This window comes from Lontra canadensis, unplaced genomic scaffold (assembly GCF_010015895.1).
Source record: "Lontra canadensis isolate GAN:19392208 unplaced genomic scaffold, GSC_riverotter_1.0 scaffold23, whole genome shotgun sequence".
NCBI classification, from domain to species: domain Eukaryota; kingdom Metazoa; phylum Chordata; class Mammalia; order Carnivora; family Mustelidae; genus Lontra; species Lontra canadensis.
Genome location: NW_022631017.1, coordinates 6,004,428 through 6,027,684, shown reverse-complemented (window position 1 = coordinate 6,027,684; position 23,257 = coordinate 6,004,428). Strand labels below are relative to the sequence as shown.

General features: G+C 44.5%; 1 protein-coding gene across 3 annotated transcripts in view; it reads left to right on the top strand.

Moving 5' to 3' along the window:
• The window catches only part of BICRAL (BRD4 interacting chromatin remodeling complex associated protein like), a 93,626-nt gene that overhangs the window by 52,598 nt on the left and 17,771 nt on the right, over positions 1-23,257 (top strand). For 2 of the 3 annotated variants that reach the window (XM_032862155.1, XM_032862156.1), the window contains 4 exons: positions 1,536-1,581; positions 2,328-2,376; positions 2,465-2,533; positions 4,827-6,503. In XM_032862155.1, the coding sequence (XP_032718046.1) occupies positions 1,541-1,581; positions 2,328-2,376; positions 2,465-2,533; positions 4,827-6,503 (1,836 nt within the window). In that variant the 5' untranslated portion in view covers positions 1,536-1,540. Of the gene's footprint in view, positions 1-403; positions 485-1,535; positions 1,582-2,327; positions 2,377-2,464; positions 2,534-4,826; positions 6,504-23,257 lie in introns of those variants that run through there. The other variant, XM_032862154.1, reaches the window with a different exon arrangement.

The following is a 23,257-nucleotide window of genomic DNA, read 5'->3' as shown; positions in this document are numbered from 1 at the left end:
TCCCCTCTTCTTCCTCCTGTCTCGCTGGTCATCCACCAGAGTTCCACTTCTGATCACCCCAGGCCATTCAGCAGCTGAACGAATTCAGCCCCCTCCCCCCCAACAGGAAGGTCTTACATTGGGGGATACTTACCCCTTCCAGACCCTTCCTGGAGGAAGCAAGTTTCCTTCCATGTGGCAGGAGCCAGTTTTATACTTGTTTGGCCTTGTGACTGATAGGATGGGGAGTTTGGGGGAACTGGAGAGGAGATCTTGGTTTTAACCAAGAAAAAACATTGAGTGGAAATTATCCCTTCTGCCTTCTTCGGGCGTGTCCCTCTTCTGGGCATCTCTTCAGGATTTCATTCCTGCGTCCAACTGCCGTTCACAACTGCCCTTTCCAACTGCTCCAGAACTCTTGGCCCCGGCATTCCGTGATGTAAATTATTCCACGCATGGCTCGAAATGGGTGCGAAGCAGTGTTGCCAGGTGTCGGATCACTAGTGTAAGTTTACCGGATCTCGGGGGAGGGAGGAGAAAGGGGGAGAACTGCTCTTGGAACTCGTCCAGTTGTTACTGTTTCAGCCGGAGCACAGTAATCGCGCTGGCTGAGCTTGATGCTGTCTGCGGCTGGGGAGAGAAGGAGCTTGGGGCTCAGAGCTGGGGGGAGTTGGGGGTTGAGATTTTCTACTTTAAAGATTCTACCGATGGCATATAGATTGTTTGGAATCAAACAGTTGGCGGTGCTGCTGCCTGGGGAGAAATATGGGACCTCTGGGGCCAAGCCTGAGGCAGGACTGCTTGGGGCTGTGGTGTCTCCTCTGTCTCCAAAAGTAGGGAGAACTGGCTTTTTCTGTTTTTGTAAAGAGAGCCAAAATATGGCAAGAAATCCAGATTGCTCACCATGTTTGGAAACAGTCAGTCATAAAACGCACAAGGCCTCTGAATACATAAGATTTTTTTTTTTTTTCTAAAACAAAAATACTATTTCTCCCCCATTTTCATGGTAGATTTTGAGGAAGTTGCTGTTCCTGGTTTACAGTCCCTTTGGGAATCTGTGTGGGAAGGGTTGCTGCCAATTATCTTGGATTTATCTAGATTCCTTTTTGACTTGTAAGTTAAGGATTTGCATTCAATAAGAACAACTTAAATTGAATATTCAGTGTCTTAAAGACCACAAAATTTTAAAAATGCCATTAAAGGGATGCCTGGGTGGCTCAGTTGGTTAAGCAGCTGCCTTTGGCTCAGGTCATGATCCCAGCATCCTGGGATCGAGTCCCACATCGGGCCCCTTGCTTGGCAGGGAGCCTGCTTCTCCCTCTACCTCTGCCTGCCATTCTGTCTGCCTGTGCTCGCTCTCTCTCCCTCCCTCTCTGACAAATAAATAAAATCTTTAAAAAAAAAAATGCCATTAAAAACAAGCAATTAGAGGAAAAAAAGTACACAAATTACACAGTTACTTTACCTAGGAAAATAAAGAGTGTATTTTTATGTTGTACTGATGCTGTTGGCTTTAATCTGCTTGGCTAATCAGCACTTTATTCCTTTTCTTACAGTTGTCATGGATGATGATGATGACTCGTGTCTCCTTGATCTTATCGGGTAAGACACTCCTTCCAAAATCAGGGTAAATCAAATGTGTGAGGTTCACTGTACTAAAACAACCTAATAAGCATATTAAAAACTGGGTGGGTTTTTGGGGTGCCTGGCTGGCTCAGTCGGTGGAGCATGTGACTCTCGATCTCGGGGTCTTTAGTTCAATCCCCATGTTGGGAGTAGAGATTATTTAAAATTTAAAAAAAAACAACAAAAAAACCCGGGTGGGCTTTTAAAATGAAAATCAACATAGAATACTGATGAGCAAAGAAAAAGACAAAATATTTGGATACTATAGGGTTCATAATTGAGCTGTCCTTTATTAAATTTACCTCTAACAAATCCCAGGAGGCAGATATGAATGATAATAGGAAATGGAACAACATCAAGAAATCAATAATAAGGGGCGCCTGGGTGGCTTAGTTGGTTGGGCGGCTGCCTTCGGCTCGGGTCATGATTCCAGGGTCCTGAGATCAAGCCCCGCATTGGGCTCCCTGCTCAGCAGAGAGCCTGCTTCTCTCTCTCCCTCTGCCTGCTTACTTGTGCTCTCTCTCTATCTCTCTGTCAAATAATTAAATAAAATCTTTTTTTAAAAAATCAATAATAAAAAACTATTAATAAAATTGTTTAAAAATAGGGAGAGAATGTTACTCAGGCCAATATGTCATTTTCTTTTTACCCTAGTGAAAATGAATCCCAAATATAGGTCACATATTTATTTGCTGTTTTCCTTTCTTTTTGCTGTTTTCCAGAGACCCACAAGCATTGAACTATTTTCTACATGGACCTAGTAATAAATCTGTAAGTAATACTTAGAATGTTGCAGATATAAATTTTGGGTCTTCTTTACAATTAAAGTAATCACTTTATCAAATTTGTACCTTTGCAGAGCAATGATGACTTGACTAATGCAGGATATTCTGCAGCCAATTCAAATTCAATTTTCGCCAACTCCAGTGTGAGTATTAGAAACTGAATCCAGTGGTAAAGTGTTTCTGTCTCATTGATGGCTTGTGAACCAAGGCTTTCATTGCCTTTGGAGCCTGATGAAAGTTATTACCTTGTCTCTTATAATTGACACGGAGGGAGGACCTACTGAATGGTGTTGACGTGGTCTCCTTCTAACTTCGTTGATTCAGATAAGCTATATGAGATTTACTTTGCCATTTTCCCGAGCTTTCAACTGTCTTTCTAAAATGACTCTAAAATGTGATAACCTAAGACAGTCATACTAGAATGTTTTAGACCTTATCACAAAGCTTTAAAGAAATTATTCTTAATTGTAGTTACTTACTAAACATTTCCATCTTAAGCAAGAAAAAAAGGTAATAACTAAAACTTACTGAGCGTATCATATTCTTGGCACCAAGAGTTTAGCATGATTAAGCACATTAATCCACACGGTAACTCTGTGAAGTACGATCTATTATGACCTGTATTTTATACATGAGGAAATTAAAGCACAGAGAGGTTAGTACTTACTCAAAAGTCTACAGCCAGACATCGCAGAGCTAGGACTCTCCCTCAGGTCACCCATTCTGGATCCCATATTCTCAAGCTCTAGGAGCATCTAGATAAGAAACCTGACCTCTGGGGGATAGGGAAGTCCTGCTTGCAGACTACATCCAAATAACTATGGTTATGCCTATATTGCTTTCATCTTTTCAAGTGCCTACTTCTGTCATAACCCAGAGTCAGACTGCCCAGGTTTGAATCCTTACTCTAACACTTACTCGCCATGTAACCTTGGATCTAGCACTACATCTCTGTAAGGTTCAGTTTCCTTATTTATGAAACCAGGAGAATAATAGAACTACTTCCTAGGTTGGTTAACATTAATTGACTAGTCTGTGGAAATTACTTGGTACAGTGCTCAATAAATGTTAACTTATCAGCAGGGACTTTTATTTTCTTCATCTATAACATGGAATAGTATTTGGAAAGTCCTTGGGAATGCACCTTTCTTTCAAGTATTTGAATGTGTGTGAGTTAGGTCGGATCATATCACGTGAAACACCTCCACGTGCTAGGGGTGGTTTTAAAGTCACAGTACCGATCTCCCATAAGGCTTGCAAACCAGGAGCTTTTCTGAAGTTCATTCTGAGTAATGAGTAATAACTTCATGTGGTGCCATTAAGCCCATAAAGTAGATATTTAGCCTGCCCCTCAACATTAATGATTTTTATTTACCAACTTTCCCCCTTGCATGTGAATATTAATTTAACTTTTCAGACTGTTTAATTCGGTATGTATTTATTGGGCATTTCTATTCCATCATGATGTAAGGTATAGTAGGAATTTTTTTTTAGTAGAAATATTTTGGGGCACCTGGGTGGCTCAGTTGGTTGGACAGCTGCCTTCGGCTCAGGTCGTGATCCCAGGGTCCTGGGATAGAGTCCCACATCGGGCTCTCTGCTCAGCAGGGAGCCTGCTTCTCCCTCTCCCTCTGCCTGCCTCTATGCCTACTTGTGATCATGTTCAGTTTTCTTCATATGGCTGTGTTGTCTCTAGCTAGAATGCCCATTCCTAAGGACTCCTTGAGGACACAAACTAACACACAAGTGGGTGCTCAATAAACTGTTGATGGACTCTTACTTGTAAATAGGACACTGAAAGTAGTCTTGAAAGCATCATAATAGGCTGATTCTTTCTAAGAAATCAAACAAGCATTTATTCATTTTATGTGGGAAGCTTGTTTTTGTCTGGACTGGTCTTGCTTAGGGTGTTAGGGGTTAGAACATGGGAGGTGGGTCTGAGAAGCTTTGAAAGACAGGGCTAACTCTGGGCTACCTTCTGGACCTCTAACAGAACAATACCCAGAATGCCCAAAACTCGCTCAGACTCCCATCATACAGAGGACTAGACATGGCCATCTCCAGGATACACACACACCCTGGGCTGAGTCTCACTCAAGCCCTGGACTGGGGGCAATCCTGAAAAATCAAGTGTGTCCCAATATCACCAAAAATGAAGCTGAACTCCAGGTAGTCATCAGTATGTTCCTGTTACTTATCTACTTTCTATAAATAATTTACCAGAGCACTGAATGGGTACACTTAACACAAACAATATTAGATGTTACTAAGGAAAGAGAACATCAGAATAAGTTAAGCACTTTGGAGAGCTCGTGCCTGAAAAGCAGACTGTTAGGCTTTATCCTGTTCAAAAGTGAGGCGCTTTTTATTATTATTGTTTTTTTAATATCTTTCCAAGGTTCGATATGCCAGGTAACACACTGCTTTTCCTTTTAGAATGCTGATCCTAAGTCATCCCTCAAAGCTGTAAGCAACCAGCTTGGAGAAGGGCCCAGTGATGGACTGCCACTCTCAAGTAGCCTTCAGTTTCTGGAAGATGAACTTGAGTCTTCTCCTCTTCCTGATCTCAGTGAGGACCAACCTTTCGACATTCTTCAGAAATCCTTGCAGGAGGCCAATATCACTGAACAGACATTGGCCGAAGAGGCATATTTGGATGCCAGTATAGGTTCAAGCCAACAGTTTGCACAAGCTCAGCTTCATCCTTCTTCATCAGCATCCTTTACTCAGGCTTCTAATGTTTCGAATTACTCAGGTCAGACGCTGCAGCCTATAGGGGTGACTCACGTGCCTGTCGGAGCATCGTTTGCAAGCAATACGGTGGGTGTACAACATGGCTTTATGCAACACGTGGGCATCAGTGTTCCCAGCCAGCATCTGTCTAACAGCAGCCAGATTAGTGGCTCTGGTCAAATACAGCTAATTGGGTCATTTGGTAATCAGCCTTCCATGATGACTATTAATAACCTAGATGGATCTCAAATCATATTGAAAGGCAGCGGGCAGCAAGCCCCATCAAACGTGAGTGGAGGGCTCCTGGTCCACAGACAGACTCCTAACGGCAACTCGTTGTTTGGGAACTCCAGTTCCAGTCCAGTAGCACAGCCTGTCACTGTTCCATTTAACAGCACAAACTTTCAGACATCTTTACCCGTGCATAACATCATCATACAGAGGGGTCTTGCACCAAATTCAAATAAAGTCCCAATCAATATCCAGCCAAAGCCTATTCAGATGGGTCAGCAGAATACATACAATGTGAACAATTTGGGAATACAGCAGCACCACGTTCAACAAGGGATCTCTTTTGCCTCTGCCAGCTCACCCCAGGGCTCCGTCGTCGGACCACACATGTCCGTGAACATTGTAAACCAACAAAACACAAGAAAACCAGTCACCTCACAGGCAGTGAGCAGCGCTGGGGGTAGTATCGTTATTCATTCTCCCATGGGCCAGCCTCACACGCCCCAAAGTCAGTTCCTCATACCCACAAGCCTTTCCGTCAGTTCCAACTCGGTACACCACGTCCAGACCATAAATGGGCAACTGCTTCAGACTCAACCTTCTCAGCTCATCTCCGGCCAAGTGGCCTCAGAGCATGTCATGTTGAACAGAAACTCCTCCAACATGCTCAGGACCAACCAACCGTATTCTGGGCAGATGCTGAATAACCAGAACGCCGCCGTCCAGTTGGTGTCTGGGCAGACATTTGCCGCCTCTGGAAGCCCCGTGATAGTCAATCATGCCTCTCCTCAGATCGTCGGTGGACAGATGCCCTTGCAGCAGGCATCGCCAACCGTATTACACCTGTCACCTGGGCAGAGCGGTGTCTCCCAAGGAAGACCTGGCTTCACCCCCGTGCCCTCAGTGACCGGCATGTCAGGACCCAGTCGATTCCCTGTTGTCAGCTCCTCCAGCACTGCCCATCCTAGTCTTGGGTCTGCGGTTCAGTCGGGTGCGTCAGGATCAAACTTTACGGGAGACCAGCTGACCCAGCCAAACAGGACTCCAGTACCAGTCAGCGTGTCTCATCGTCTTCCAGTTTCTTCTTCCAAATCTACCAGCACCTTCAGTAACACACCTGGAACGGGAAGCCAGCAGCTCTTCTGTCAGGTACGTTTGCTCTAGCACGCGAACGTTTGGAGGATTACAGAACAGAAAAATGGAATGTGTATTTCACATCATGTCGTTTTCATCCTAACCTCCCAATCTATTGACTTCCAGTTTCCAACTTATGGTTGATTACATTTTTTCTTCCTAATTAAAATGTTTATCCATCCTAGCATTATGGTTTGGAGTGGGGTCTCTAGAGTCAGACTTAGGGATTTAAGTCTAAGCTTTACGACACAGAGTCAGTGTTACTTTAACTTACCTCTCTAGACTTAATTTTCCTCATCAGTGAAATAGACATTTACTGGTACCATTTCATGGGGATATTGGAGGATTAAATGAGATAATTCACATAAAGCACTTAGTGCAGTCCCTAACAGCAAATAGCAAATACTTAATGAAAGCCCATTGATACATATACTTGATGAAATGTACTATGGGCATTTAAAATTAGAGTTTAGTGTAGATTATTTACGTACATCACGGAGTAAGCCACTAGGTGATGTAACTACGGACTGGGTGAAGAAGTTGGGGCTGCTTCCCGGGTGCCAACCGGAAAGGCTCCGGGTCTCAGTGTGACTCATCAGTGGTAACTGCCCTGCACCAGAGGGATGCATACGGCGGGAAGGATCCCAAATTACCTTGGGCAGTTTGGTAAACCCAGAGAAGGACCATGTCTCTGAAAAGCATCCCAAATGCCATCAGCTTTGGTTCTCACCCCACGCCCTGCCCCCATCGGCCGATCCTTTAACAACTCTTGCTTCCGCTTCCGCCTCATCCTGAGCACCGCCCAGAGTTGCCGCTCTGCACCCTGCCTGCAGCCCTGGAGTGGACCCTCCTTCGTCCTCCTTTTCCACTGCCTTGCTCCTCCGCATTTATAAGTATTCAGAAACCTTTCTGTGCCAGGTACATCGATCTTTCCTAGGGAAACAAAGATTATTTATGATCAAGGATATTCAGTGCATTACCTTCGGTGTCAGAGGTGTGTATGTGTGTGCGTGATGAAAGAATGCCAGACTTCTAGAAAAGTTAAAGCTGAAGAGTAGTATAAGGACTTTCATATCCCCTTCACCAAGATTCCCCAAATGTTACTGTTTTGCTACCATTCATTTTAACCTTCTCTTCCTCTCCCCCTGCACTCACTCACTCTCTCTCTCTCTCACACACGCACCCACACCCACACACAAACACAATTTTGAGAGTAAATTGCAAGCATGGTGCCTCTTTGCCCCTAAATTCTTTGGACTTCAGTGTGTACTTTCAAAAAATGGTGACATTCTCCCATAGAACCATAAGTTATACGGTTAACAAAATCAGATTAGCATGGTTACAGTATTGTCATCTAATCAACAGTCCTTTTCCAGATTTGGTCTATTTTCCCAAGAATGTCCTTTTCAGCAAAAGGGGGAAAAAATTACATTGTTTTGTGTTTATGATGCAGGATCACTGCCTAATTTTGTTGTCATGCCTTTAAATCTAGAACAGGTTCTCTATCTTTCTTTGTCTTTTATGACCTTGATATTTTTTTAAAGGTTTTATTTATTTATTTGACAGAGAGAGAGATCACAAGTAGGCAGAGAGGCAGGCAGAGAGAGTTGGGGAAGCAGGCTTCCTGCTGAGCAGAGAGGCCAACACGGGGCTCGATCCCAGGACCCAGAGATCATGACCTGAGCCAAAGGCAGAGGCTTTAACCCAATGAGCCACCCAGGCGCCCCTGACCTTGGTATTTTTGAAGAGTACAAACCACTTACTTTGTAGATTGCCCCTCAATTCAGGTTTCTATGCCATTTCCTCATGATTAGATTCAAGTCATACATTTGTGGTAGCATTGCCACAGAAGTGATATATCCTTACAATATGGACTTGTCCCATTACCAGTGGTGTAAACTTTGAGCACGTGCTTCGGATGGTGTCTGATGCTTCTTAGTAAGTTTCTTCGAGGGGATACTTCAGCACTGTGCAGGTGTCCAGTTGCTCATCTAACTTGCACACACTGCATTAAGCTTCCATTGATAATTCCTGACCAAATCCTTCCTTACAAAATTAGCTATTACCATGATAGCCATCAAATTGAGATTGTCTAATTCCATCATTTGTTCTACATTAATTGTTGGCATTATATCTAAGAAAGCTTTTCCTTTTCCCTTTTTACTTATGTGTTTGTTTATATCAGTATGAATTCACAAATTCTTTTTTTTTTTTTTTAAGAGTTTATTTATTTATTTATTTATTTGAGAGAGAGAGAGAGAAAGAATACTAGCAGGGGTAAGGAGTAGAGGGAGAAGGAGAAGCAGACTCCCCACTGAGCAGGGAGATCAGGACCTGAGCTGAAGGCAGACACTTAACTGATTGAGGCACCCAGGCGCCCCTCATACATTCTTATTTTATTCAATGAGTTATAAATTGTTGTAGTCACTTATCTTGATGCTTGTTACTTTGATGGCCATTGGCCACTCCTCCAAATTGGCTACTGGTCCTTCTGACATGTTTCCATCATGTCTTGAGCACTTTCTTTAATTTCAAGCAAAACAAAATGTTCCATGTTCATTTTTTACTTTCCCACCTCTGCCCTGGAATAGCCATTTCTTTGAGGAGCCTTATTCCTGGGGTGTCTGGGTGGTTCAGTGGGTTAAGCCTCTGCCTTCAGCTCAGGTCATGATCTCAGGGTCCTGGGATCAAGCCCTGCATTGTGGGGGGGGTGTCTCTGCTCAGCGGGGAGCCTGCTTCCCTTTCTCTCTCTGCCTGCCTCTCTGCCTGCTTGTGATCTCAGTCAAATAAATAAAATCTTTTTTTGTTAAAAAAAAAAAAAGGAGCCTTATTCCTTTTAGTGGAGAACAGTATTTAGAAACCAAGATCTGAACACTACATGTTCATTGCAACTGACCTGTATATCTTTACACACAACCAACATCTGTAGCTATTTATAGATCAATCTTTATTAAAAACAGTGAGTTCAGGGCTGCCTGGGTGGTTGAGTTAGTTAAGTATCCCACTCTTGATTTTGGCTCAGGTTGTGATTATGGGGTTGTGAGCTGGAGCCCCATGTTGGGATCAGCGCTGGGCATGGAGCTTCCTTAAGAGTCTCTCTCTCCCTCTCCCCCTTCCTGCTCCTCTCAATAAACAAACAAATAAATAAAAACATTGAGTTTATATTGATACTTTGGATTCTAATCCAGGACCGCTGTGTTCATTATTCAAGTCTCCTTCTTTTCCATTTCCAAACATCTTCCATGTTTCCTCTTTTCTAACACTGAGAAAGGCAGCTGCACAATATATTTACTAAGTTGCTCAATCCTGGAATCCCAGAAAAGAGTTTCAGAAATGCTAATCCATACCGCTGTGAAAAACAAACCTACTAATGGACATCAGTGCGGTTTACAGTTCTGTCTTTAGCCTAAAGGTCTGTAGTCAAAATGCTGTGTTCATGGGGTACCTGGGTGGCTCAATTGGTTAAGCATCTGACTCTTGGTTTCAGTTCAAGTCGTGATCTCAGGGTTATGCACTCAGACCTACATTAGGCTCTGTGTTCAGCTGGAGTCTGCTTAAGAGTCTCTCTCCCCTTCCCTCTACCCCTCCCCCCAACACATGTGCACTCTCTCTAAAATAAATAAATCTTTTTTATGTATAGATTTTATTTACTTATTTGTCAGACAGACAGAGAGAGAGAGCACGCGCACATATGCAGGGGGAGCGGTAGGCAGAGGGAGAAGCAGGCTCCCCGCTGAGTAAGGAGCCCAATGTGAGACTTGATCCCAGGGACCCTGAGATCATGACCTGAGCCAAAAGCAGGTGCTTAACTGGCTGAGCCACCCAGGTGCCCCTAAATAAATGAATCTTTCAAACTACCGCATTTGACGGTTGCATGGCCTAGTGCTTCCCCCCTCCCTTCGAGTAGTTATGCTAGTCATTTGAAATATAGTTCTGCTTGTTTCTGTTCATATTTCATTATGGAGTCTTTCCCTGCTGTCCTTGTTGATTTTACCTACTTAGTTTCCTTTGAAAGTATGACCCATTAGCATGGTTCCAAAAGTCAGGGCTCTGCAGAGAGTGTACCTGGAGCACCTCACTGCACCCTTCTCCCACCCTTCCATCCTTCCCTGCCAGTTCTCAGCCACCTCTCTTGTCACTGATCTCATTACTCTCTAGTTGATTTATCCTACGTTTATTTTCACACAAATGAGCAGATACGTGTATGTTTTCTTACTTACTTTCCTTTCTTATTCAAAGTATAGAGTGCTGTAGATACTCTTCTACACTTTTTAGTTGCCAAAAAGTTTTTTAAAAACCCAAATGTCTGGGGACCCCTGGATGGCTCAGTCAGTTAAGCATCTGCCTTTGGCTCAGGTCATGATCCCAGGTTTCTGGGATCAAGTCCCACATTGGGTTCCCTGCTCAGCGGGGAGCCTGCTGCTTCCTCTTCCTGCCTCTTCCCCTGCTTGTGTGCGTGCGCTCTCTCTCTCTCTCTGACAAATAAAAAACACTTTTTAAGAATTTAAAAAACATAATAAAAATTTAAAAATGAAAGCGCAGAGATGTTTAATACTAGTATCATGGGCTATGATGAATGCTCTGCAGCTATTTAAAATGTTTTTGAAGGGTGCCTGGCTACTTAATCAGTGGAGCATGTGACCCTTGATCTTGGGGTTGTAGGTTCGAGCCCCACATTGGGCATAGAGATTATTTTTCTTTTTCTTCTTTTTTTTTTGAGATTATTTTTCTTAAATATTTTATTTATTTGTTTGTTTGTTTGTTTGAGAGGGAGAGCACAGGTAGGTGGGGGAGAGGCGGGGAGCCTGATATGGGACTCAATCCCAGGACCCTGGGATCATGACCTGAGCCAAAGGCAGATGCTTAACCGACTGAGCCACCCAGGTGCCCTGGATTACTTTTAAAAAAAGTAAAATCTTGGGGCACCTGGGTGGATCAGTCAGTTAAACGTCCGACTCAGTCTCAACTCATGTTTTAATCTCAGGGTCGTGAATTCAAGCCTCCTGTTGGGCTCCACACTGGGCATGGCACCTACTTAAAAAGTAAATAAAACAAAATCTTTTTATATAAAAGTAAGTAAATAAAATGTTTAAGAAAAATAACTTGGTCAGTTGAGCCTCCACCTCTTGGTTTTGGCTCTGGTCGTGATATCAGAGTCATGAGATTGAGCCCTGCACTGGGCTCTACATCAGTGTGGAGTCTGCTTGAGATTCTCTCTCCCACTCCCTGTGCCTCCCGCTTGTGCACTCTCTCTAAAATAAATAAATAAATCTTTAAAAAATAACTTAAAGACTGGGGAAATGCTTACAAAATATTTTTAAGTGTATGTTTAAATTTGAAATATTTAAAATGTGCTTTTAAATGTATAATTAAGAAGGATGCCTGACTGGCTCGGTCAGTAGAGCGTAGGACTCTAGATCTCAGGTTGTGGGTTCAAGCATAGAGCTTACTTAAAAAAATGAATGTAGGGGTGTCTGGGTAGCTCAGTCAGTTGAGTGACTGACTCTTGGTCTCAGCTCAGGTCTTGATCTTGGTGGTTGAGAGTTCAAGCTACACATTGGGCTCCACACTGGGTGTGGATCCTACTTTTTTATTTATTTTTTTTAAGATTTTATTTATTTACTTGAAAGAGAGAGTGAGTGAGAGATAATGAGAGGGGAGAAGGTCAGAGGGAGAAGCAGACTCCCTGTGGAGCCGGGAAGCCAATGCGGGACTCTATCCCCGGACTCCAGGATCATGACCTGAGTAGAGGTTGCTTAACCAACTGAGCCACGCTCTGGAACCCACTTTTTAAAATATATATATATTTAATAAGCAATATGTTTTCACTTTTAGAAAAATAATGGAGCAAGACAGTATATTGAATTAGAAAACAGAAAACATTTTTGCTTACAAAACCCAGAAATTTCATTAGAAAGAAATGCAATGTAACATTAATAGCAGTTCTCTGTATAGTAGAATTACAGGTTGCTCTCATTTTCTTCTAGATTTAAAAACTTGCCCCACATAGAAGACATGAACTGGACAGCATTTATCAAAACATATATATATTTATTTTTTTTATTTTTTTTTAAATCAGTAAAATATGCAGTTGGTGAAAACTTAAAACAGTTCCAAAATAGTTTACGGAGAAAAGCAAGTCTTGGGATGCCTGGGTGGCTCAGTTTGTTAAGCTGCCTTCGGCTCAGGTCATGATTCCAGGGTCCTGGGATCAAGTCCTGTGTCAGGCTCCTTGCTCAGCCAGGAGCCCGCTTCTCTCTCTGTTTCTGCCTGCTGCTCCCCCTGCTTGTGCGCTCGCTCTCTCTCTTTCTCTGTCAAATAAATAAATAAAATCTTAAAATAAAAAAGAAGAAGAAGAAAAGAAAAGCAAGTCTTCCTGCCAGTCCACGTGTTTCCCTCCCAGAGGCTCCCACCATTTCTAGGTTCTTTATATTCTTCCAGAGATATCCTCTGCATATACAGTGAAAGATACCACATGGACCTATTTACCTCTGCAATATACCACGGATGTTTTTACTTAGTTACATAAATTGAGGATTATTTTATATCAGTATGTATTGATCTGCTTTATGTTCGTTGTTACAATTAATTATATAGAAATCAGCCATGGCATGATTTCTTTCTCTTTTATATTTTCTATATAAGTAATGGCTTGATTAAGGAGAAACATCTCTCTGACTCCCAAAAGTTTCAGTATCCAGAGGTAACAAGAAGCCTCCACTGACAGCTCCAAAGTAATTTTTTGTGACTTTTAATGCCAAAAGGTACTGGGAACTAGGTCAGTTGTATTATGTCAAGCGCGTTATTGCTGTAGGTTTTCTGGAACAATTAAGGTATCAGGTATATTGGAATAAGGAGGATAGAGCCTTGGAGGCAGCATGAGTTAGAAAAGTAATGTTGAGGTGTTATCTAACATTTAAAGCCCCAGGACATCCAGAAACACTTGCAGCGGCTCTTTTTTGCTTGATAATTTCCGTGTAAAATTTCTGTACAGATTACTTTATAGAATGTCATAATAAGCAAAAACACCATTACAGGGACTTCCCATGTTTGTCTACTTTGCAAAATTTAACTCAGCAAGTTTTTTTTTTTTTTTTTTTTTATTTGTTTATATGACAGAGATTACAAGTAGGCAGAGAGGCAGGCGGGGATGGGGGAAGCAGACTCCCTGCTGAGCAGAGAGCCCAATGTGGGGCTCGATCCCAGGACCCTGGGATCATGACCTGAGCCAAAGGCAGAGGCTTTAACCCACTGAGCCACCCAGGCACCCCTAACTCAGCAAGTTTTGATCCTATAAAGGGTTAATTCTAGGGAGGAATAAGTTTCTAGATAGAAACTTTGGTTCTGTTATAGAAAATGCATTTATTTGGTTCAAAATTCAAAAGGTACAAAAAGGAATATATAATAGTGAAAATTTCCCTGCTTCTGTACCCCAGCCACCAATGTTCTCTGCAGGCAACCAATGTAACCAGCCTTTTACAGAATGAATGTAAGGCCCCACCCCACCTTTTGTATTGTGAAAGCTTCCCAAACCCACAGAAAAATTGGAAGAGTACAGTGAACCCATTCACCTAGATTTACCCATAGTTTTGCAACATTTCCTTTTTTTTTAAAAAAGATTTTATTTATTTATTGGACAGAAATCACAAGTAGACAGAGAGGCAGACAGGGAGAGAGAGGAGGAAGCAGGCTTCCTGCTGAGCAGAGAGCCCGATGCGGGGCTCAATCCCAGGACCCTGAGATCACGACCTAAGCTGAAGGCAGAGGCTTAACCCACTGAGCCACCCAGGCGCCCCTGCAACATTTGCTTTAATTGTGTGTCTCCTTCTCTCCCCTCTCTCTCTCTACACACACACAGACACACACACACACACACACACACACTTTTTTCTCTGAACCATCTCGAAAGTCGGTTACAAATGTCTTGACCCCTTGCCCTAAATATTTCACCAGCTATTTCTTATGAACAAGGACCTTCTTCAGCACAGCCATAGTGTCATGATCATACCCCCCCCCAGAAAAGTTAACATTAATACAGTAAAATTGTATCAGATTTCTTCCAGTTAACCCATAGTGGCCTTTACAACAATGTTTCACTCCAGAATCCAGTCAAAGAGCACTGATTTCATATTTTACCTCTCTAGGCTGGAGCAACCCAGATCATTTGTCTTGTAGATTGGCCTCAGTGTGGAGTTGTCTGATTGTGTCCTCATGGGCAGAGGCAAGCTAAACAATTGTGGCTAGACACAAAGTGTTGGCTGGGGCTGTTATTGGTGATTCTGGGTGTGATCACTTGGTTAAGGTCAGGTTTCTCCTCCAGGTCCTCAGAGGTACCTTTTTCCCTTTGTAAAGCAGACATGACCTCTAGGATAGTGCTTTGGGACCACGTGACTCTCCCGTTCCCGTCTCTCACGTCTGTTCTCCCATCTCTCTGGTGATTTGAGACTCCATCAGTGAGCCTCTCCTGAATATTACATTGGTGGTTGCAAAATGGCGATTTTCTAACTGCATTATCCTATCTATAGAGGTTTTGGCTGGGACTGTTCCATAAAGAAGAGCTTTTTCTTCTTCTCCCTCTCTCCCTCTCTCCCTCTCTCCCTCTCTCCCTCTCTCCCTCTCTCTCTCTCTCTCTCTCTCTCCCGGGGGCTGTCAGCTTCAGTGCTTACTGACTCATGGCTGTGCTTACTCCATCCGTTCCAGCTAACCCTCGCTCTCCCTCTGCCCAGTACCATTTTGAGGCTAAGCCAGACATAGAAGTTCATCTGTGATATTTAGATATTTGGGATCTGTAAAAGGTCATGTATTCATTTTGTAGTTGATGTTGCCGTCTGTTGCTTTCACTATTTTTTTAATGCCTAATGTTGGATCCCCCAAAATTGGGTACCCCAATAATGGGTCCGTGATTAAAGGAGCGAGACTGATACAAAGCGAAGGTCAAGCAAAGCTTTATTTCACGCCAAGCATCAGGAATCAGACCAACTGTCAAATAGACCAGTTGGGGCCGCCCCTCCAGAGAGGACGACGACCCCTCCCTGCTTTCCAGACTAACTTTTATAGAGCAAAGGCCATGTGGTTGGACCTGGCCACACACAGGTGGCCAATGAGATTGTAACACACACAGGAAACTCCACAGTGATGCTAGGTGACCAGTTGAATTACAATTTACCCTGGTAGACATTTGAACCAGCCTGTCACACCTTGGTTAAGATTGGCGCCAAAAGGCTCCCAAAGGGCAGGGGCCCATACTCCTCGGTAGCTAGGAGACAGTACGCGCCCCCACTGATTGAATACCTCTGCCTGGCCTCACCCACCCTTGTATTTGGACTTTGTTACCTGGGACTGGTTTCCTGGACTCGCTTTTAAGTAAGTTCCCCTGGTGGGGTGGGGGAGGGGGTCAATTTAAGCTTTACAGCAAAATGGCAGTTCAACTGGGGTGGGGCCGCTCTGGCTGACTAGGCCCTTACACCTAAAATGACCTAAATGAAAAAATAAAATAAAATAAAATGTCCTAAATGTGGTCAGTGGAGGCCTGCTGAAGCTGGCTTCTATACTTCTGACGCGGCCTGGTCTACTTTGAGCGCTTTGTGGCCCAAGACCCTGTGCGAGTGTCTTCTGATTATCTTGCCTCAGACCTAGAATCAGCCATTCCTCCAGAGAGCCCTGTGAACTGAAATCCCTTAATGCAGAGCATAATTTACAGGATTTAAACTTTCTCGTAAATAGATTAATATTCAAAAGTCAGCGATTAAAGCAGGCAGTTTGCAAGAGTTTAGCCTATTAAGCAAAATTAAATTATTTTAAGTCCAAATCTCCTTAGATCACTAGAAGATTTAGGCGATCGTAAATCCCTTGAGAGCAGCACTCACCATGCTTTCTGTGTGTCGCCAGAGTGATCACAGCTGGTCTCCAGCCTGTCCCTGCCCCTCTCGACTCCCCTACCTCCCTCTAGCTCAGCCTGATAACCTTACAATGAGCCAGGGGCCACCAGATCTTCAGACACCCAGACTGCAAAATCTAGGTGGTATTTGTTTCCTCTCCTTCTGTACTTTTTTTTTTTAAGATTTTATTTATTTATTTGACAGAGATCACAAGCAGGCAGAGAGGCAGGCAGAGAAAGAGGAGGAAGCAGGCTCCCTGCTGAGCAGAGAGCCCGATGTCGGGCTCGATCCCAGGACCCCAGGATCACGACCCGAGCCAAAGGCAGAAGCTTTAACCCACTGAGCCACCCAGGCGCCCCTCTCCTTCTGTACTTTTAATAAGTTATTAAATCCTACTGATTAAAAAAAAAAAAATCCTACTGATTTGTCTTTGAATGTCTCACACCTGTTCTTGCCAATAATTATAAAAGTAATGATCATATTATTAACAGTTGGTACAGTGCCAGGGGCTCTCCATGTTATTGCTAATCCTTACCTTGGAGCTACAAGAAGTGACTGTTTCCAATTGACTGTCAAGGAGATGGAGGTTCAGAGCATGGCCAGATTGCTTGGAAAGACAAACTACCTGCTAGTTGGCTATGGTGTATGTACTTTTTCCCATTTCCCTCCTTTTCTGCATCCTTACCCTGAGCTAGGCTTTAAGAGGGACTGCAATGTAATGGGAAAAACAGGAGCTGGGTTAGGAATCAGAGTTCGCTTGTAGGTCCCGCTCCGCCAGGGACTGGTTTGGTTAAGTTTGTGTCTTAAACTCTCTGAGCCCTAATTTCTCTCTCAATGAGGAACCCCAGCTATGCAATTGAACCACCTGGGGAGCTTTTTAAAAATATGGGTGCCTGGGCCTCTCCTCCATAAATTCTGATTTTTAAATGGCCTGGAGAAAGGGCCCCAAGCATCAGCATTTTTCAAAAGCTCCCCAAGGGATTCTAAAGAGCAACCAGAATAGAGAAGTACTGGGCTAGATGATTTCTGAGGCCCATTCAGACCCTAACACATCAACAAACGTTGCAATTATCTGGGTGATTATTTGCCTTCGGCCTCTTTCTGAAGGCAGATTTCTACCACATTAATCTTCCTAAAACATTTGCTTGATGACCTGAACCAGATCATGAGACTCCCCATGGCTGCAGGAGAAAGTACAAACCCTGGCCGACAGTTACACTGCTCTGGTTGGAAAGCCTCCGTCTTCCCAGGCTGACCCCTTCTCCCCGCCTCCCTGATGAGGCCAGACTCACTGTGAGCCCCAGGTTGTTACTGACACTGGTATTCATTAAACTTCCTTTTATAGCAGGTAGAAATGCTTCCCATCCTCCAGAGCAGCCCCCAAAGTCCCTAAACGAATGAAGCTTTTTCCAGTTACTCCAGATACCTTCTCTGCACTGTTTTTTTTTTTTTTTTTTTTTTAAAGATTTTATTTATTTATTTGACAGAGATCACAAGTAGGCAGAGAGGCAGGCAGAGAGAGAGGAAGGGAAGCAGGCTCCCTGCTGAGCAGAGAGCCCGATGCGGGACTCGATCCCAGGACCCTGAGATCACGACCTGAGCCGAAGGCAGCGGCTTAACCCACTGAGCCACCCAGGCGCCCTGCACTGTTTTGTTTTGTTTAAGATTTTATTTATTTATTTGACAGAGATCACAAGGAGGCAGAGAGGCAGGCAGAGAGAGAGGGGGAAGCAGGCTCCCCGCTGAGTAAGGAGCCCGATGTGAGACTCGATCCCAGGACCCTGGGACCATGACCTGAGCCGAAGGCAGAGGCTTTAACCCACTGAGCCACCCAGGCGCCCCCAACCTTCTCTGCACTTTCTGTTCATACTGTTCACTGGGGTGCATAACCACCAACAGTGTTGTTTCCTTCCTTCTTCCCTCCCTCCCTCCATCCCTCCATCCCTCCATCCATCCTTCCTTCCCCAGTACCTCAGTACCTGCCATGGCCAGCCCTGGGCCAAGTGCCAGGGAGACAGCAGTCTGTTGCAGGGCAGGAGGCAGACAGATAAACTGACAGCCGCAGTGCACAATGTTTGATGCTCTGCTGGAAGTAATCCAGAGTTCCAGGCTTAGAAAAGAAGCCGTTCACCCAGATGGGATGGCTGGGGAAGGTTTCCTTGACCCAGTGGTTCCTGACTGAGATCTGCTAAGGGAAAGGAGAGTTAGTTACCCAGATATTAAGGGCCTGAGGGAAGAATTTTCCAGCAGTAGGAATAGCCGTGCAAAGGCTGGTGAGAGAAGAGACCGTGATACTGAGGTGACAGGAAAACAGGTTCAGGTGAGGTGTGAAGATTTAGGTGGGAAAGGTGAGCAGGGACCAAATCACACAGGACCTTGTATGTCACGTTAAGGAGCCGGTGTCCTAATCGAAGTGTGAAATGCTGAAGCCCTACACGAGCCGCGAGACACGGTGAAATGGCATGGATTTGAGACCATTAGGTTAGATAGAACTTTCAGTTGGCTGTAGTGGAGAAAAAAGGGTGATACACAGACGCTTGACCATGACACCAGCTCCACTGAGCTAGAGAACCTGAAAAGAAATTATGGTTTGAAGGGAAGTTGGGAGTTTAGGATACGTCCGTCAAGTCTCACAACCCGTGGGACAACCAGACCGTATGATACGCAGCTACAGACACTGAAGCATAGGATCAAAATGTGGGCTCAGAGGGACTGAGCAGCATATAAATTGGAACTCAGGTGGTAGAAACTGGTGGAATGGATCAGGGAGAATGTGTGAGTAAAGAAAAAAAGTGGCCGGGGCGCCTGGGTGGCTCGGGGGTTAAGCCCCTGCCTTCGGCTCAGGTCATGATCTCCGGGTCCTGGGATCGAGTCTCATGTCGGGCTCTCTGCTCAGCGGGGAGCCTGCTTCCTCCTCTCTCTCTGCCTGCCTCTCTGCCTACTTGTGATCTCTGTCTGTCAAGTAAATAAAAAATACTAAAAAGAAAAAGAAAACAAGTGGCCAGAAGAGAACCCCGAAGCACCTCAACATTTAGGGGATGGACACAGAAAGAAGAGTCCACAAGCGAGACTCAGAAGGTTCGAGAGAAGAGGAACCAATCAGGTTCAGCATTCGGGAAGCTAAGGAAAGAGGGTTTTACAGGTGGGAGGGCAGAGGTCTGCAGAACCAAGTGCCAGTGCGAAGCCAGAGTTGGTGAGGGTCAGGATGCTTCTTTCTGACGTATTGATCAACAAGGTGGCGGCTGTCAATCTTGGGGAGACTCGTTTCCCTGAAGTGGTAGGTGCAGGAGCCAGACTGAAGGAGAGCAAGGAGAGAGTGGGACGTGTGAGAATGAGCAGAGACAGCATTCAGAAAGATGAAGGTAACTGAGAGCCATGGGATGGGCAGGGTCAAGGGAATTCGTGTTTTTTAAGACATGGAAGAGGCTTGAGCTTTCTTCAGCAGTGATGGCAAGGAGATGGACACGAATTCCAGAGCACTGGTGGGATTCTTTGTAGAAAAGAGGAGGGCTGCGTCTTTCCTTGTAGCAGGAGGAGCAAGGAAGGGTCGAATCAGGATGCGGGGAAGGTTGTAGCTGTGGTGGGAGAGAGTTGAACAAGCTCTAACCTGGCTTACAGGTTTGAATATAATGAGATCGCGCTCTGTGGAAAATGGGCAAAGGAGCTGACTAGGCACTTTAGGTTGCAGCTCTCGGAACCTCACCCTAACATGTTTAGCAAACAGAGAATGTCCAGGAGGTATAATGTATCTCCTTAGAGGTCAGAAATCAGGCTCTCTGCTCTCTCTTGGCCTATTCAAGATAGCATGGCCTTCTATCTGTCTTCATCGCTCTCTCTCACTCTTCTGCTCCACCAGAACGGCTACCTGGGCCAGCTTTACATTATTATCCAAGCATTTAACAGAAACTGGCAAATGCAGTGGTTTCCCAAAACTTAGCAATGCATCAGAATCAACTAGAGAGCATTTTAGAGTAATTGTAAATTCCTAAGTCCCATATCGGATTCCTGACTCTTGTGGATGGAACCCAGAGACTTGGTATTTAGAAACTCCCCAGGTGATCTTGATGCAACTGGTCTATAAACCTGCATTTGAGAACCGCTGCTCTTGGGTGTCCACCGCCCACTACCACTCTGAATTCCCAGGTGAGTCTGGGTGACAGTGCATCAGGGTCAGAGGAGCAGGGGCATGGGTGACATGAGGAAGCAGCCGTACAGCGCCTCTGCTACTCTAGCCAAGGCCTTTCTTCAAATTAAGAAAAAGTCCCCCTCTAGGTAGATAAACTGCTCCACTGGCAGGCTTGGCACTTTGATTGATTGATTGATGATTTATTTACTTATTGGGGGTGTGAGTGACAGAGGGAGTGGGAGAGAAAGAATCTTAGCAGACTCCCTGCTGCGCTCCGAGCCCAGTGACCCTGAGATTATGACCTGAGCAGAAATAGGTAGTCACACGCTTAACCTGAGCGCCCCCAGGCACCCCAGGCCTTGCACTTTAAGACAGGAGAGAAAGTGCTCCTTCCCTTCCTGAAGTTTAGCTCTCGGTGCCTGTGACGGGTTACACACCTTTGTGGCTCTCCAGCCTTGCTGGCTCCAGCCCATTTCTGTGGCAGTGGGGCAATTCCCAGACGAGAGTGTGGCCAGGCAGACCCCAGGCGTCTCCCTCATTCCATAAATGCCTGTTGTTGGATGAATCTTGTCTTGCTAGGTTGGAATTGGTTTCTTTCAAAGTGTACCACAGAAGGGGAGATTGACACATTAAATATTTTGATTTGTTAGGGGTTTTCTGTATGTTTACATGGTATCAAGATAATCCATAGATCTAAAGAATTAAGATGAATACTGATATTAGCAGAGTTCTTAGAGCCAAGTCTCAAAAAGGATCCTTAAATAGTCTATTTGTGAAATATATATATATATATATATATAGAGAGAGAGAGAGAGAGAGAGACAGAGAGACAGAGAGAGAGAGAGATATTTTATTTATTTATTTGACAGCACAAGCAGAGGGGAGTGGCAGGCAGAGGGAGCGGGAGAAGCAGGCTACCTGCTGAGCAGGGAACCCAATACGGTACTCGATCCCAGGGCCCTGGGACCATGACCTGAGCCAAAGGCAGACTCTTAACCAACTGAGCTTCCAGGCGCCCTTAAATAAATATATATGTTTGTACACACACACACACACACACACACACACTCACGTATGTATGTATATATGTATACATATTTTTTTAAGAAAATGTATTTAAAGATCAGGTCTTCTCTAGGAGTTCAGCAAAAACAATAGAATGATAAATTTCTGGAAAAGATTGTCAACTGCAGGCAACATGAAGTTTTGGGGAATGGGGGAAAGTTGCTGGCTCCTGGGGCGTGGGGGTCGTTGGACCAGCGGGGAAGGACAGACCCCCGTGACTTCCACTGCACTCAGTTTATTTCACAACTATTTACTGTGCGCTCACTGTGGTGCCGGCCCTGTCTGGTGCTGGGAATACAGCAGGGAACCAGACGGACAAAAGCCCTGCCCTGAGAATAAGTAGGCTGGGAGCAACAGTGTACAGCTAGAGACAGCAGTCCCAAGGCAGTTGGGCTTTCCAAGCATACAGAGCAGCTGAATCGAAGTGATTCTTCTGCGGGGACCCGGACAGGTACCCCCCAATCCTGATCCTTCTACCACCCCCCAGCCCTACATACCCCTCCCTCTGCAGTTGCCCCAAGGGAAGGGGTATAGTGAGGAACACAGGTGGGTGAGGGGACCATAAAACACTCCCAGCTGTGCTCAGACGAGAGGTGGCCCCTTCAGAGAGTGTCCTTGTTTTTAGACACAACAGTGCTTCATACCCTCCATTTGACGGTGAGTTTTCAGGCTTTGACATGAGATTGTTCTAGGTTTTTTTCCCTCTTTTTTACTTGTCTGTGTTGTGAAAGAGAACACATTTAGAAAAAATACGTAAAACATCAGCATACAGTTAACCAACAATATATATATTTTTAAGATTTTTGATTATTTTTTTGAGAGAGAGTGGCCAAGAGAGAGAGAGCACAAGCAGGGGGAGAGGCAGAGAGAGAGGAAGAAATAGGCTCCCTGCTGATCAGGGAGCCTGATGTGGGGCTGGATCCCAGGACCCAGAGATCATGACCTGAGTTGAAGGCAGATGCTTAACTGACTGAGCCACCCATACGCCCCCCAGAATTATAAAATTATAAAAGAATTGTAAATCAAATTCCCATCCATGTGAACACTCAAGAAATAAAATATTGAGGGTGCCTGGGTGGCTCAGTGGGTTAAAGCCTCTGTCTTCAGCTCAGGTCATGGTCCCAGGGTCCTGGGATCGAGCCCCGCATCGGGCTCTCTGCTCGACGGGGAGCCTGCTTCCTCCTCTCTCTCTCTGCCTGCGTCTCTGCCTACTTGTGATCTCTGTCTGTCAAATAAATAAAGTCTTAAAAAAAAAAAAAAAAGAAGAAAATATTGCCCGTAGTCCCAGAAACCAGCCTCCGCCATATACCTTCCCAACCTCCGCCCTTCTTCTGGCTTTCTTAGTGATCTCACCTTTGCTTTTCTTTCAGTTTTACAACTAAAGGGATTTTGTTTTATTCATCTGTTTAGTAGCTATAAATCATTTTAGGTCATGTCTGATAAATAAGGTAGAAGATCAGGCTGGGTAATGCCACTTTTTTTTTTAATTGTCTGCTCTAAAGCAATAAGGATGATATTCTTCTGTTTCACATGAACTAGGGATGGTGGGAAAAAATGCCAGAACTGTTGAGTACTAACAGCACTGCTGTAAGGACTCCGGTCATTTGAACATATTCACCCTGGTTCAGCTATTTGTCTGTGGATCTGCTTAGTTCAGAGTTGTGTAGCCTTGCCCCTTAATTAAACAGCATTTTCCCAAC